This window comes from Atractosteus spatula, chromosome 17 (assembly GCF_055471065.1).
Source record: "Atractosteus spatula isolate fAtrSpa1 chromosome 17, fAtrSpa1.hap1, whole genome shotgun sequence".
NCBI lineage: Eukaryota > Metazoa > Chordata > Actinopteri > Semionotiformes > Lepisosteidae > Atractosteus > Atractosteus spatula.
Window position 1 is genome coordinate 14,208,465 of NC_142722.1, and position 16,372 is coordinate 14,224,836.

The 16,372-nt window shown below is 41.3% G+C and overlaps 1 protein-coding gene across 2 annotated transcripts in view; it reads left to right on the forward strand.

The window, feature by feature from the left end:
• The first annotated feature begins 1,120 nt into the window (after positions 1 to 1,120).
• Positions 1,121 to 16,372, forward strand: part of LOC148819200 (mediator of RNA polymerase II transcription subunit 13-like) — an 89,472-nt gene continuing 74,220 nt past the window's right edge. For both annotated transcript variants that reach the window (XM_088935316.1, XM_088935317.1), the window contains exon 1: positions 1,121 to 2,418. In XM_088935316.1, the coding sequence (XP_088791442.1) occupies positions 2,347 to 2,418 (72 nt within the window). In that variant the 5' untranslated portion in view covers positions 1,121 to 2,346. The remainder of the gene's footprint in view (positions 2,419 to 16,372) is intronic.

Genomic DNA, 16,372 nt, shown 5'->3' on the forward strand with positions numbered 1-16,372 from the left:
GATGCATAAAGATCTAAGTTTGGTTAAAACTTGTGGCTCCTTATTGAAAATGATTTTTTTTGTAAAAAAAAAGGGGGTGGGGGGAGGCGGTCACTTCAGTTTGAAGCGCTTGACAGCCGCACCAGAATAAAATCAAATTAAAAAAAAAAAGACACGGAAAACTTGCGGAACAGCGCCTCTAGCGGCGCGCCACGGAGCCGAGAGTGTGTGTGTGTGTGCGCGCGCGCGAGCGTGTGTGAGAGCGAGCCTCGGCCGCGGTCACGTGAAACTCCCCCCCCCCCCCCCCCCTTGTTGAATGGGAAGGCGAGTCCGTTGCTGGCCGCCGCCATTACATCGCTATGCGCGGTGGGCCGGCGGAGTGTGAGAGAGGCTGCGAGCGCAGGCAGTACTACACTCAGCTCCGCTCGGCAATGTAACAGTAAAGACACCGAGACATAATAAACAGTGCCTGGGAAGGGAGACATAGCGACAGGAGCCCGTTGATTAAATTAGCAACTCTCCGTTTGTTTGTTTGTTTTTTTTTTTACCCCGAAACATTTTAACCACCCTTCATGATTTTAAAAATATTTTTTTAAAAATCCCCCGTTCTTTTTGTTGAGGTTGGTTTTTCGAGGATTAAGGCATCGCGACACCGCCGTTTTCAGTGGTTTTTCTTCCCTTAGTGCCAACAGTGCTAACCGGGGGTGTTGAATACAGCGCCAAAAGCGAAATTACAGTATCGGCATCATTGCTGGAGTGTCATCGTTCCCTCCGAGGCGCTGATCACCATTATCATCATTATTCGTGTAGAGAATACTCGTTTCTTTTTTTTTTCCTCTAAATCAAATCCCTGTTTCAGCTGCTGGGGGAGGACGTTTCGTCATTATTAAACAGAAAAAGGAAAAAAAAAGGGGGGGGGGAGGATTTTTTTTAAACTCTCGTTTCGTCTCGTTTTCTGCATTTCACCCACCAACCCCAACCCCAACCCCCCTCCCCAACACCGATGATGGACGGGAAGTATACTTTTTCTTGGATGTGGCGTGAAACATGTATACAGACATAAGTCGAAACCGAAAATTAAACCGTTCGGCACCGAGACCCGTCGCTGTTTTTCCTCTTCTATAAACAAAACGGAAGAGACAACCTTCGCTAGGTCTGTGTGTGTGTGTGTTAGTATGCAGCTGTAGCCTGTTATAGCAAAGTGGAAACAGAAGAAAACAGCCCCTCTTTTGCCCGTAGTGTGTACTACACTCGCAGGGCATGTTGGTGGTAAGAAATACTATAAATAACTATTACAATTCGCAAAAACTATCACAACGGGTGCATTATGTTGCGAGCCATGCGATCTCCATTCCTGCGTGTGTGTTTTTAAAATCTCTCGTTACTGTTCCGTTTCCTGCGCTCGTCAGATTTTCCCGTTCAACAAGGATCTTCGGGACCTGACTGAAGCCTTTTCTTTTTCTTTTTCCAACAGAAACAAAAAAATATATATATATACAGAGAGAGAGAGAGATATTTCGGTCGCTTCCAGCTGGATGTTTATTTCGCTCCTATCACCTCTCACAAATCCGGGATATCATCGCGCACCTTTTGTATGTGACTCCGAGCGTTTTTGTCAGTGCCCTTCCTTCTGCTGTTTGTGGTTGAAACAAAATAATAAACGCTGATCAAAGGACGGAGTGGTTTGTGTGTGAAGTTATGGAAACAGTGTTTCGCTTTTGTTATTGATCAGTTTTTTTTTCTATTTTCTCCGGCAATTTTTGCCACCCCCCCCCCCCTTCCCACCCCCTAATAAAGACAAGGAGGTTGAGCGTGTATGGATTACACTGTTATTTAATCAATACGGTAACAACAACGAAGGCTTGTTTGGATGTACAGTGAGACGCTTCTCCCCCCTCCCCTGCTTGGATTAACGAAACGAGGATTTGTCTTTTTTTTTTTGTGTGTGGGGTTGCGTTCGGAATCGGTTCGGACCCGCTGACCTGGAATCCTTCATATCGGCACCGATCGGCCAGCACGTTTTTGGATTTACAAAATACGATCCGCTTGGAGTGACGCCTGGAAACAGTGGGGAAAGACAGCATTTAACTGGGTTTTAACCTCAACCCGGTTTGGATTCACTACGACAGGGTGTGGGGGGGGGGGGGGGAGGATATTATTTAATCGATATATTTTCATTGGGGGGGTGGGGTGGTGGGGGGCATAATTTCAAATCTCGCCCCTGCTCTGGTTGTGAACCCAGCGTGTGTTGGAGGCGGCGTGGATAGTTCTGTTCGTCTGGTGGAAAGGGAACCGAACAGGCTCGGTCTCGGTACCGACCCAGGATTCCGACATGCCCAGCACTGACGACCCGGTCCGTGGACGATTATGACTGCAGCAGCGAACTGGGTGGCTAACGGGGCGAGCCTTGAAGACTGTCACTCCAACCTCTTCTCTCTGGTACAGTAACACTACATTAACCGTTTAACGAAAACGCCGTGCAAATTACAGTACACCCAGGGAGTCTGCTCTTGTCACCATCCGGATGGGGGCACACTTTGGGAGAGATCTGTACTTTTGGTACAAAGGTGAACCCGTCGCTGGTGCTGTGATTAGAGAATCATTAGCTAACACAGGGCAGTGAACCGAGGATATCGGCGCTCTAGATTGGTCTCAATAGGCCATACTCACAAAGCATTTTACACGCTGTCATTTAATTCATGTCGTCAAGGCAAGGGAGTGCTGTAACATGAAAGTGTTTTAGGAACTCCTTGCTGTTCCCAAATTGATTTTCATCTGATTGATCCTTTAAAAAGATATCGCACAAATGGGTGGATATATCACTTAACGTATCCATTCAACATTTGTGCACATATACACTTTTCTATTTCGCTGCATTCGCTTCGATATAAATACACATTTTTCAGGGAAAACATCCATCCCCACAACAATAGGAAAATAGAAATGATGTAGTGTTAGGGTCTGTAAAGTAACTTGAAAAAGTTAATATTATTGTGTTAGTAAAAGCTCCGACTTCAAAAGCTCTTTCAACTGTTGGTCTTGAGTGAACATTTTACAGTTTTCACCTCAGGAGGAATACCAAAAGCTAGTGGTATTCTATGTCAGTTGGTGATGACCTTGACACTAAATTGCAGTTTTACTGTAGTAAAGTGATGAGTTTAGAAATTGTGCATCATTGTATGGGTCCTTCTAGGATACTAGGATAACATTTGGTGATGTTTACTTAAGATTGATATATAAAGATCACATATGAATTCTTACAATTTTTATTTAAAACATTTCAGGCACCTTTCCTTTGGCACATCAGTAGCTGACTTCTGTGCATTAAATGTTTTGGTTTGTAGCCTGTGGCCGACTACCTTACCAAGTTGAAACGCTATTACTGGAAATATTGTTCTCTGTCACTTTAGGAGACACCCAACAGGGACCTTGACACAGAGTGAACTTAGTCACAGTAATGGAGAAGAGCCTTCATTGTGACACTGGCTTAGGAATAATGTGAAAATAATTGAGGAGACAATGGCAGCAAGTTTCTTAAGCTTTGTAACCTTGAGGAAAGGAAGAGTGCATGCCATTAGTTAAAAATCATTTTTGTTGTTATATTATCAGACATTTATTTTAGTTTTATTTATTTTCCGTTTAGCTTCGAACACCGTAGCTCGGCAGGCTTTTACAACGATAATGAAACACATAGTCCAAGGAACACATGTAAAGATCGACATAAAAATGGGTGAAATTAATCACTAGGAATGCAAGGGGAGTAATAATGTTCTACTTTTGCAACTTTCTGCCTGAATCTAGGTATTAATCGAGTCTAAGAGGGACGGTTTGTTTTGGAAATTGCTTTCATTTCACCAAGCATGCTTCATGCATATACGAAATATGTCGTGTCTTGGCTTTTAGCTTTTCTGAAAGACAATATTAGCCTTGTTGTGTTGTCAAGAGGAGCAAGGATGTCATTACTCGACAAGCTGGATCAAATCTGCTCTTCAGGTAGTACAATTGTGCAATACGCAGGTTTCTAGTGGAGCACACACGAAAGTAATGATTAGAAGGGATCAGTGTACTGAACAGCGGATTGTAGTGTTAAATTCTCCAATTAAAACTGAATACCTCGAAAAGATCAAAGGCTGCATAGTGATGCAGCTTTGCGTAAAGAGATCAGTATGCTTCAAAAAAGAAAACTCTTTGTTTCAGAGAGTTTCAGATGCTGAAGTTAATGCAGCATCTAATACAGCTAGCGCAATTGTGGATAGACTCTTCCGCGTTAACATTCATGATGTCCTACATCCTAGAATGTAAGTAAATATGGTTGAACAAACTCAAAGATAAAAAAACTGTTACACAGAGTGTAAGTTTCCATTTAAATGTCTGGTGCATTAGACATGTGCAGTATTGCACATGCTTCCAATAAGGACTTCTGGGGGGGGATTTTGAAAGACTTTTCAGTGTTGGCAGCAAAAACCGTTAATGAGCAAGAATAATGCTACTCATGATAATGATTATAATGATAATAGTAACAAATTAGCATCTACCGTAATGACTAACAACAGCCATGACAATGATAGTATGATAATAAGAACAGTTTCTACAGCAGCTATAGTACAATACCCGAAGTATATCATACTGTACCAATGGGCTGGCTTTCTTTCACTTAGGGCTCGTATGTGGTTTGGTCACCCAGAGCTTAGGATTCCCAATCAGATTGATGGCAATCTTTCAGTGAGCTGTCTGAGGGACACTCACTGACAGACTGATTCTGTACTCCATACAGCACCTAGGGGGGGGATTCTGGCTGGAAAACGTGACTGAGTTCCAGCAGTGCCCAGTTTTTTGAGGGGTTCCCTGTTCTGGATTTCCAAGCCATGCTCACTAGGATGTGTGGCTGAGTTTTCTGACCTCAGTAGCAAGGCTAGATAAGACCTGCCCTTTCCCCACTGATTCCCATGGCAAGGAAAGGGTGAGAAATCTGTGTGCGAAGCTGCTAGTTTGAGCCCAAATGAGAGATCAGGGCTTCGAAGCCACAGGCAGGTGGCATTGATACTGCCGTCACCATAGACTTAGTAGGCAGAAGTGACAAGGAGCCGTTAACATCACATTAGTAAAGTAGTGACAATTTTCAGCAGTGCTTAAGCATTGAAATTGCATGATTGAGTGAGAACTTGATTAGATTTTGTTCACTTTTCTCTTGTTATAATTGTTATAGCAAACAAACGCTGGGATGTCTAGCATTGTCACACATCTTCTCACAACTCAGAATTTACAAACCAGTAGTAACGGGTATTGTTACAAGCAGGAAGAAAATGTATACAGTAAACCCAAGGCAAAGTGGCCTAGGCTCTGTAATAGCATTCAGCCTAGGTTCAAGGCTCATAAGAATGCTTACTGCATGAAATCAATACATTCACTAAATAAGGTGTTTCTGGTTTATGTCTATGTGTTCCTTAAACCCTCGTTGTGACTAGGTATCTTCAGTAGGGAGAAATATTTACTACTAAAAGTTAATGTGTGAATATGTGGTTGGATTAAGGTAAATATTAATTGGGAGGAGCAGCGCGTCCCGCACCGACAACACTACAAGCCTGCGTGTTCCAACAAGTCACAGACTTTCACTGAAGTCGGAGAAGGCCCTGGCCAATGCAGCCTCTCCTTGCTCCAGCTGAGGATATAACAGTGTCAGAAATGTTACAAACGACAGGAGGCCATCGGGCCCTTTTAGCCTGTTTAATAGTTAGAAGTTAATTGATCCAATGATCTCCTCCAGCTGTTTCTTGAAGGAAACCAGTGTATCGGCTTCAACAACATGGCTGGGTAGTTTGTTCCATACTCCCACAACTCATTGTGTATTGAAAGATTCAAAGAATGTTCAAAAGCGTCCCAGAATTGAATAGTTGGCCAGGAGCAGACTTTAAGGAACAGATTTTTTATTTTTTTCTGCTACATATGCCTTTTATCTAGTTGTAGCACTGCGTTTTTGTAAACGGGATTAAGAGGGTAAAGAAATGCTTCCAGTTCTCAGTTTTAAAAGCACTTGTGGCCTCTGGGTTTGTGTTTCACTGTTTGCTTGGAAGAAGTCCGCTGAGTTAGTGCCCTTAAAGATTCAGAATACTCGTTTGAATACTCTCCTTAGTCTTCTGTGTTTAAGACTTAAAATGTTCAGTTCCTGCAGCCTGTTAGATTAGGCCCTGTGAAAGGGCACCGAATGAGATGGGGAATTATATCGGTGCTGCACAGGCTTCAGCATGCTGCGTCAAGCTGAATTTTTTTCCTCCTCACTTTTTGAAATTACCATTTGAGAGTGCTTTCGCAGGACTGAAACGTGATCAAAGCAAGAAAAGCAACAGGGGACATTTTTTTAGAAGTTCTCTTTAAGCTTTTAGCAAAGTCGAGATGTAGGACATCCTATCTCCATTATCTTATCGGTGGGGTACCACCTAGTGGGTTTCAGAGTTGCCCTGAGGCCCCCGTCTCATACACCTATATGGTACAATGTGAAGCAAGTGGGTTTCACAGTGGAGTGCAGCAGTGGGAAGTTCACAGACTGCAGTAACCCATGACAAGAACAGAGAAAGCAATAAAGTGTTTAGGTTTTTTTTTTTAAATCATAATGTACCTATTTTAAAAATAGGCTTCAAAAGTGGTAACAGCATAGCTTAAAAAAAACTGAGCCTAAATATTTTGTAACCCTTCAATATACTTCGCTTTGTTTTCCAAAAAGGCATTTTCCTTCACGAGCATGAGACCACTTCAGCTGGAAGAAAGTTCCCCACTGCCTGCTTTCACTTAACTTTGTGGATTGTGCAAAAAAGGCTGGCTTTTGCTTTGAATATTTGTTAGCCGAAATCGAAATGTTGGAAAAAGCCCAAACAGTTTTATGTGCTGTCTGTGAACCAAAAACTGTACCACAAAGACTGCAGATGACAGCAGTGTGGAGTAGTGGTTAAAGCTCTGGAGTTATAGCTAGGAGGCTGTGGGCTCGGTTCTCAAGTAGGGCACTGCTGTTGTGCTGTTGAGTCAGGACCCTCACCTCAGATTGGTCTCGTGAAATGTTCAGGAGTAGAAATAGGTAGAAGTGCGGGTTTCTTTGGGTAACAGCATCAGCCAAGTAAGCTGATTGCCAATGAAAGCAGATGAGTAAAACGAGTTGTCACAGTCAAAATATTTCATAGTATAAAACAGTGCCCTGAAAATAAACAAGGGAAATCTGAAAAAAACCCAATTAAATAACATCGTATTGCTTTGTGTGTCATACCCAGAGAACTGAATAAAACTGAGTGCTTGCAGATTGGTTAGCCTGACATCTACGGGCATTTGAATCTCAGGCCTTGAACCCATTGTAATTTGTTGTATTTAAAATACATATTAAAGTGTCACCTATGTCAAATGAGTGCAAGCAGTTATCTGTCCACTTGTCTGTTTTCATCTCTGTTTTTGTGAAATGTAAGCTGTACAGATGCACGTAGAGAAATCTATATGCTGATATATTTGAGTACGTACAGTATATTGTCTGAGATATACATGTACTATGCACTAATATGGGATGTTGCATTTCATACTGTAAAAAAAGTGCTTTACATAAATTCTGAGAACATTTTGAAATGAAAATAACAAGTACAGCATTTATCTTTCTCACATGTGCATTGTAAGTAGTGAATGCTCTCATTGTGTCAGCTTTTACTTGGCCTGTTTTAATTTGATTTAAATAATTCATTGTAAATGTTGCAAATTGTTGACAATTTCAGTTTTTTAGTTGAGTAAAGAAGGACATTTTCTGATTTTTTTTTTTTGCTGTTTGAAATCAACATATTTTCTCCTGAATTGTCTTTGAATAGTATTAGATTTCGGTGTCACCTTTTCTAGAAGTGCAGAGCAACATTCTTGGTCGATTTAACGATGGGATCTGTGGGAAATGCTCTATGTTGAAGGGATAGAGAGAAAAAGTATGTTTTGAATTTAGAGAAGTATTCCGTCTAGTGTGTGTTTTCTGAACGAGAATGTCTGACTGAGTGGGGAGAGAAGTGACTTGAAGGAGCGACAGAAGGTTTTCTGCAGTGACTCACGCTTTAGTCACAAGTGAAAAATGTAGTGCAGGGAAAACACAGCTCATAAGGTTTGCTCCAAGGGTGCTGGCCAGCTTGAAAAAGAGGATGTAGATACAGAGTTGACTTGCCTTAATTAGGGGGTTCTCCTCTGGCCTGCAGACAGACCCATTCCTGTGTCGAACCCTAGTAATTAAGTGTCTTCTAGTGGAAGTATAGCATGATAAGCCAAGAGGCTCACATTCGAAGGCTGAATTTCAAAAGGAGAGATCAAATTGCAGTGGTGACAGAGCAGAGGAAGACCAAGGAGAAAAAAACTTGATTGAACCCCTGCAGCTAATGTGGGTCAGTAGCTCATATGAAAAGGTTAAAGCAGATGCTGTTTACTGTACTGGTATCTTCCATTGCTGTTTTTTTACACTGCTCCTTAATTACTGAGGGCTCTCTCATTAGGGAGCCTTTGCAATGGTTATGTTGCCACCTCTGTGTATAAAGTCTCCCTAGGCCTCTTTTCTGAATCTTTCTTACATAATTATAAAAAATCTAAGTGCTGCAATTATTGCTATTTTATATAGTGCCTTTAAAAGCAGCTTCTCAAAGAGATTCACAGTGAGAAAAATGACAGGAGAAAAGAGGATGGGTACAATTAAAAACGGGTTTAGAAGGCAGTAGAAGATGCAAAGGGGCAAACACTGACATCAGTTAAGTGAAATCCTTTCTGAAGAAGGTTTTGATTCTGTATTTGAAAGCGCTCAGGAAAGTGACTCTCTGATATGGCAAACAGGAGCAGACCGTGTCATCCGTAGTATTGTAGATGAGATTGGAGGACAGATGAATGAAGGTTGCAGAGTTGGGTGTAGAAAGATAATAAGACAGACAGGTGCTGTGGTGCCAAGCCATGGAGAGCCTTATAGGTGAGCAGGAGTGTTGACACGAAACCTGATAGGAAGCCAGTGCAAGGGCTCTAGGACAGGAGTAACGTGATCACTTCCATGTGACTTGCTCACAAAACAGGACATAAAAATGGGAGGAGAAAGGCTCTGCTATAATCTTTGGCACTCTTGTAGCACATCTTTTCAAGTCTAATGCTCTTTATTCCTGTACCGACAGTAGCGTAGTTACTGAAATAGTATAGTGAAAATAAGTTGTTTAATTTTCTTTTTTTGTATGCATGTTTTCAGTTTGTTGTCTTGAACAAATAAAAAAGACACTTAAAAATGGAGTGCATTGCTGACTCACAGCATGTGGAAGGGTCTTTCAGAAACTATTTGGGCCCTGGCTGTTTAAGGGAGCAGTATTTAATCAATGACATGCCAGCTGTGTGCTAGGAGCACAGCTTTTCTTACTCAAAGGAAACAATGACAACAACGATGAATTAAATCTTTTTATTTTTATGACTAACAAAGCATCCTTAAAATGGTTTGCTACATGTTAAATAACTTAGTTGCTGAATTAACAGAATTATTAAAGTCAATGAGAACCAACCTGCCCAACTCTCTCACATCTGAGACTTTGTACGTAGTAATGACAATTGCATCTATCAGAACACTTATGAAAATTCCTTTTTGCTAGACCCCCATGATTTGCGTGTACATATTTCTGGCATTTATTTCACGAGTTAATAATTAATCAGCACTATTTAGTGTTTTGTGAATGGCTAGCTCCCTGTGCTTGTGGTCATGTGATATTGGCATTTGGGACAGTTATGTGAGTGCAGTTATTCAACAACTGGAGCTTTGAAAGAAAGGCAGATATATTGCATACACTCTATGGTCATTGAGTGCAGAAGCTGGCAAGGATCTTTTACTTGAAGGAACAATCTTCCTGACTTGTCCATTCCAGTGGGTAGTGCTGTGTCATTACGACCCCAGTCTCAAAACCCAATAACTATCCATGAAGAGTTCTTGTAATGGTGTAGTCGGTAGTCAGTGGCTGGTTGAAACACGTACAGCTTTAAGTTTGGCGCTGCTGTGCAGCTGTACAGCCTTGGCTGCTAAACTCCAAACACCACTACAGTACATTCACTTCGCACGTGTGATGGTCTAGCTTCTGCAAGAGCTCTTCATTACATACACCGTTTAGGCTGTGAAATGTAAATCATTGGTTTAACAGAAAAATCTATCTAAATGGCATCTTGCAGTTTCAGTAGTTGTGTCTGTCAGAAGCCGACTGTATAGGCCATGCCCATGTGCTAATATAGGATATGGAAGGTTTTATAATGAAAATGGCAGTGCAATTTGGTTTATTGCAGACATGCAGTGCAGGTAGTTGTCAGTTTTATTAAGTTTACTGAGATGAGCCAGTGATACAGAAGAAGCTGGAGATAATGTATTTAGAAGTATTCTGTAGTGATAAAAGGCATCAAAATCTGTTTTCTAATACTATTTCTCAGTCAGTGCCGGTGCTTCCATCCTACAAAGCGAATCTATAAAAGCCCTGAATTGGGAACTCGGGTCTGCTTGCTGTCAGTAATTGCCACTGGAAAGGGAGGCTCGCCTTCTGGTAATTTGCAGTCTGCAGAAAAGACCTGAAACCGTTTGAAATGTTATCTTCCTGCCGTAACCCTGGAGACAGAATCTCAAAATTAAATAATTTCCAAAAGTCTTACAGATGTTTAATGTTGCCTAGCAACCTCTTTTTTTTCACAGAGATATCTGAAAAAAAATAATAAATTCAGCCTGCCAGAGTTAATTACATTGCACTATCCATTAAGTCAGGAGAGAACTATTTATTTGTTTTATTTACATATTGATTAAGTATGAATGTGATATGTTTGCTCAGGCTGATTTGTGTTTCCTCCCAGATGTGGTCAAATACAATGTCTATCCTCTCCTCACCCACACAAAGTCACCAGTGACCACTGTGCACCTGCTGGTTGCAGGAGGACAGAGCTCTATGCTGACAGTCCTGTCTCGCAGTTTTAATCATACTTTGTCAGTTTTAGCTCAGATATCCACTGTTGGACTCTGTTGTGTTTAGAGAGAGTCCAAAGTTGGAGTGAGGTACTTTAAAACACCAATAAGTATGGCTAAGGATTGGCACCTAGGACAGACCTTCCAGTGTAATAGCTGCTTTGAGTCCTGGGGAATGAGGCTGTCGTGTGCTCGCTCACATGACTGCTTCTCTTTCAGGAACCATGGAAGACAGCACAGCACCATTTATTTTCTGTTAATTTAGACTTGTGGTGCTTTGGGTCTCATTAGGTCTCTTCCATCATTAGTTTCGTAACTGGCAGTTGGTCTGTCGCCGTATTGCCATGTTTTTGCTTGTGAGTATTTAAAAACAATTTCCATTGCATTGGCAGCCTGTATAAAACACAGCATGGATGTTTCTTTTAGAAAAAGGAGTAAGTGGCTGAGCTTGAGGAAAACCCTTCTCTGTGACCCGTGACTCAAAAGCTCAGCTCTCACTTGGTGCCTGAAAAAAAAGCACTCATTGTCCCGTTGCTTTAGACAAGAGATCTTCTTTTAGTGAATACTCTCCAGGAGTTTAACATTACAGCACTCTTCTGTCATACATGACAAGCAGCCTGAGAGATCTGGGATTCCTCAGATGGGACTGAGAATCTTTTTGATGTGCTAATTATGCCGAGCTGCAGTGAAGACAGATTCAGATGAACAGAGTGAAAAACAGCTTGTGCATGACACCGTTACTGCTCAGTTCGTTTACCTGTGTTCATGGACAGATGTTTTCATGTTCTGTGCAAACAATTAAATGACAACAACAACAGGGGAATGCCACTGCCAGGGCAAACAGTACCCTAATCCACCCACAGAGACTCTGGCAATGAAATCTCACCCCAGAAAGGTGAAGTTCTCCTAACAAACAAAAACAGTAATAAAATGGACAAACACTTGAGAAGCCACAGAAACAGAATTGGGTAATTTTGTGATTCAAGCTGAATGTCAAAAGGAGAGATGTAAGACAGAAATATCAAAGGGTTGCTTGTGTTGAACAGCTATCACATAGGCCTAAGCTAATTTGCAGCGTTTGATAAAGACAAATGCTTTGCACAACCAAATTCTTTACTTAGGGTGTGAGTACCAGTGTCCTTGACTGTAATTTCTGAGTGTGGAAAATACCTCGTTTGGTCCATCGTGCCATGGGATGGAATCTCCTGGAATGTCGTATCTTCCTCTTTGACATCCCTACCCCAGTCACTCCCCTTTTAAAACAATGACCCCTGTGACTTATCCGGGAGAAGTTTGTTTATCTAGCAGTATCAGAGCCAATCCATGACCTGCACTTCAGTTTTCTCACTGCCAGAAGCAGTGCCTCCTGATAGTGCTTCCTCCTATACAGGGTCTGGCAAACTGGATATCTTTGTGCTGGAAATGATGTGTCCTGCTTCGAAGAACTGAAACCCCCACCCTCCCTGGTTTATGACTCGGAAATGTTCCGTGGATGGAAAGAAAAGCTCGGGCTCTGCTGGCCCGATGAGCCGTCCAGAGAACAACATTACAGAGCGCGGCGCGCGAGCAGGCAGACTGGAGCCTTCCCAAAGTACGACTTGTTCGAGTTCTAATCTGGGCTTGACGTCACCTACATGGCCGAGCGCAGTCCCGTGCCAAACATGACTAAAACAGCTGATTTTTTCCAATAAGTATAAAAAAACATCAAACATTGATCCAAGGCAAACAGCTTGCTCCATTTCCATGCCAGTAAATAAAACAGTTTAGTGCTGTTTGAAATGCAGAAAAGTTGCCGACGCTATCCTCAGATTACGGAGACACAAAAAGCTGTGGCTCCTTCTTCCTGAATTACCGCTATTTGCTTTAAAGGAGCAGTACACATGTTCTGTGTGTTTCTAGCATTTCAGGCCCTTTTTTATTCCCTGATATTGCCTGAAGTTTGCCTGTTCTGTGCCAGTATGTGTTTTCAGGCCAGTTTTACTGCTGCTGTATCTGTTAAGAGTCATTTTCTGTGTGACCTGACATTATAGGACAATGCATTTAGTTCCAGCAAACCTGATCTCTAGGAAATATCTTGGTATACTCCAGGATTACTCTCTGAAAGTACCCTAGCTTAACACAAAACCCTTAGTGAAACTTCTTTGCAGGTGTGAAACTCACCTGTATGGTACTTGCTTCCCAGGTCATATGCCAATAGGTTTGTGTGAGGTGGACTGAATGTACATTTTTAGCTTCAATGTGTGAACACATGCAGACATAACTCTGTTCCTACTCTAAAGTAGATTTATATCACTATTTTGGCTCGAGGGTATTTAAGATTGTAAATTGCAAGTGGAGCAAAAGCTGCACTAGAAACAACAACCCAGCTTTCTGCACAAGACACACAAGGAGCACATTATAAGAACACAGGGAAACGTGGAAGACAAGGACTCCTCCTTGATGTAGTACAGATGTAATTCATTGCTTTCCCAGATGTGCTTTCTTCTGGGCTCAGAATAGTTTAGTCAGATCTCAAAATAGGTAATGGTCATATGGCGTGATGGCAGTTCACAGCAAGTAACCATTGCAGAAAAAGGTCGACAGTGCTAGAAATTCAACACTTTTTATCCCATCAGGGACAAACAGAATGCCAGTGTGACTGAGACTAGGTCAAGATGTAGTACTGTATATGGGACAAGAACAGAAACAAGACACCCTGCATCATTTTGTTTTGCTTTAGGGCACAGTCTTATTAAACCATTGTGACCTAAACTGTTGCCAGCAGCTTTCACTGATAATGACATATTTAAGGTCATAATAGCATTTTGTAGACCAATGCTAGATGTTAAGCACACTAGATGCAGACCCTATTAAGATGTCATTAATAGCTAATTAGCAGCATAGTGACATGTGAATAGCTAAACACGGTAAGACCTGTTTTACCCTGTCTTACGTTTTGAATGAAGAAAATCCACATGCAACAAAAATGAATGAGTAATGAATAAAAAAGCTTTGACACTATTAAGACTGCCTTCTAGATGCATCGTGATTTGGTTCCCAGTTAGTCCCTTTGTTTGGAAACCCCGCAGTTTTTAGTGTTGTGAAATATGACTTTGAAAAGTTTTTACATTTTATAGAGGCTTCTAGGGTTTCCCAAGCAAGCACTTAGAAACGTGCACAGGATCTGCTGTTGGAAGAGTGCGAGCAAAAATGAATGAAACGACAAGCATGCAGCTTGTGTCCCAAGGCATGCTTCAGGAGGAGTCTGGGAAGAGTCATCTGCACGTTCATTCAAAACCACCCTTCACAGCATGCGAAACTGCAGCAGCAAATGGAATCTGATAAGAAACGTGGGAATTGAGATGCCAGCAATGGTAGAAATTTTCTTTTAGGTGGTCAGCAGACCTTTCACTGCATTCCATCTCCCACAGGCCTCTGCATTTGTTTGCTGGCTTCCCTGGCAGTGATAATTCCTGTGTTACGCAATACAGTGCTGCTCAGATTTCTCCTAAGTGGTTTGGTTTACTTCTGTGTCTGCAGGCAGAAACACAGCGAAAGGAAATGGCAGGCACAGAACGAGAGGAAGAATTATTTCTCGGAACTCAGGAAAGGAAGCCTTCCGAGAGTGCACTGAAGGGTTACTGAGTGACTGCTTAGAAATTGGGGAGAGAGTTGTAAATCTGCAGAAAGAGAGAGCAGTGAGGCTCTTCATGTTGTTGCATGTGTAAACAATCGAGTAAACAACCCTTTGCCTCCATTCAGATTATTACTTACAGTGGCCTTTCTCCACTCCAAAATACAGTGCATGCCAGTAGGCTCTTTTTTAGAAATTGGCAGTAGTTCTCAACATCTAATGTTGGCAAATTTAATTCTCAGCAGGCTGTCCATATATATAGTACAAAATTCTGCACAAAAAGAGCTTGCTTACTCTGATCACAATGATGTTGAAGGTTACAAATGAGAAGTGGCCATTCTGCCCATCTAGTCTATGTGGTAGCTAGTACTTAATTAATCCAAGCACCTTGGTCAGTTTTGTTCAGGAATGAATGTGTTTTCTTTTCTCTGGATGGGTTCCAGAGCAGCAATATTTTTTTAGAGTGTGGTGACCCCAATTGTACATATTATTCTTAATGAGGCCTTACTTATGTAAAGGAACAAGAAATAGGTTTATTCCATGCTGAAAAAAAGAGAAAGAAAACACAATGTTTCGGCCGTGGAGCCTTCTTCAGGGGATCCAAAAAGTCACAATGTAGTTCAGCAAAGGCCTGAAATGAGAAAATTTGTTTTTTTAAAAAAAGGCCTTTTCACCCAGGAAGACACATTTCCAGTTTTTCAGGAAGTTATACAGTCTGAGTACAGCTGTCGTCACTCTCTGTTATTACTATGACTGGGTGTCGAGAAGAGATCATTGCATATTCATTACAACTAGACAGTATACAACATTACAATGGCTATTTCTCATAGGGATATCCTTGTATTTTCAGTTATCCTCGAAATGCCACATACTCAGACAGGCCAGGTCAAGAATTAACCCAGGTCCTACTGTACATGCATTATACATTTTTTACATAAAATCTAGTGATTTAAATTCTAACTTTTAGCTATATGATCTTGAAGATGGATGACTTGTCTACATCAATACCCAAGTTATTTTTCATACGAAGCTTCTTCTGTCTCTATTGTATTTCTAGTTTAGGTTTTGCACTACCTACTTGCACTTGCCTGTACATGTCTACATTAAACATCAACCAGGTGTTTTCTCAGTTGTGAATTGTATCTAAATCTTATTACATTTTAGCTGCTGCTTCTACAGTGTTTGCTTATCCTCCTAATATAGTATCATCTGCAGTTGTGACTAGTTTACTAAATGTTACAGAATCTAGATCTTGATGTATATTAAGAATAGCAGTGGTCCTAGTACAGATCCATGCTCTATTAATTACATTAAAAGCATTACATTAACTTCTTTCAAAGATGTACGATGTAGATGCAGTACATTTCTAAGTCACAATGTCTGTGGTCTACTTTTGAAATTTGTTGCACTTTCATTTTCTAAATGTAAAAAACATGCTTAATTGCTTGAAAGTAATTAATTTTTATGACTGTCTCTTGATGTCATAAGAGCTTCTTTAAACAGCGTGTCGCTGTCTTGACCTTAACATCCTCAATCTTTTAGCACTGTGCCACATTCAAAGGAAAGACTAGCGATTTCTTTGTGGTGCTCATAGGCTAAGATGGGAAAATCCAGCGTTTGTAGTGGTTTGTGCTAGAAGATTGTGGATCAGCTCTGGGCTTTCTGCTGTTACAGGAAAGACTTTGATCTTCGTTGTAAAGCGGTATTTGAAGAAGGACTCAGAGCCTGGGCATTCACTAAAGTATTTGGAGTGGTCAAAGTCCTGGCTTGTGGTAAATGTGTTTGGATCAGTTCTTGGAGATCAGTTATCATTTTTCTCCCAACATAAG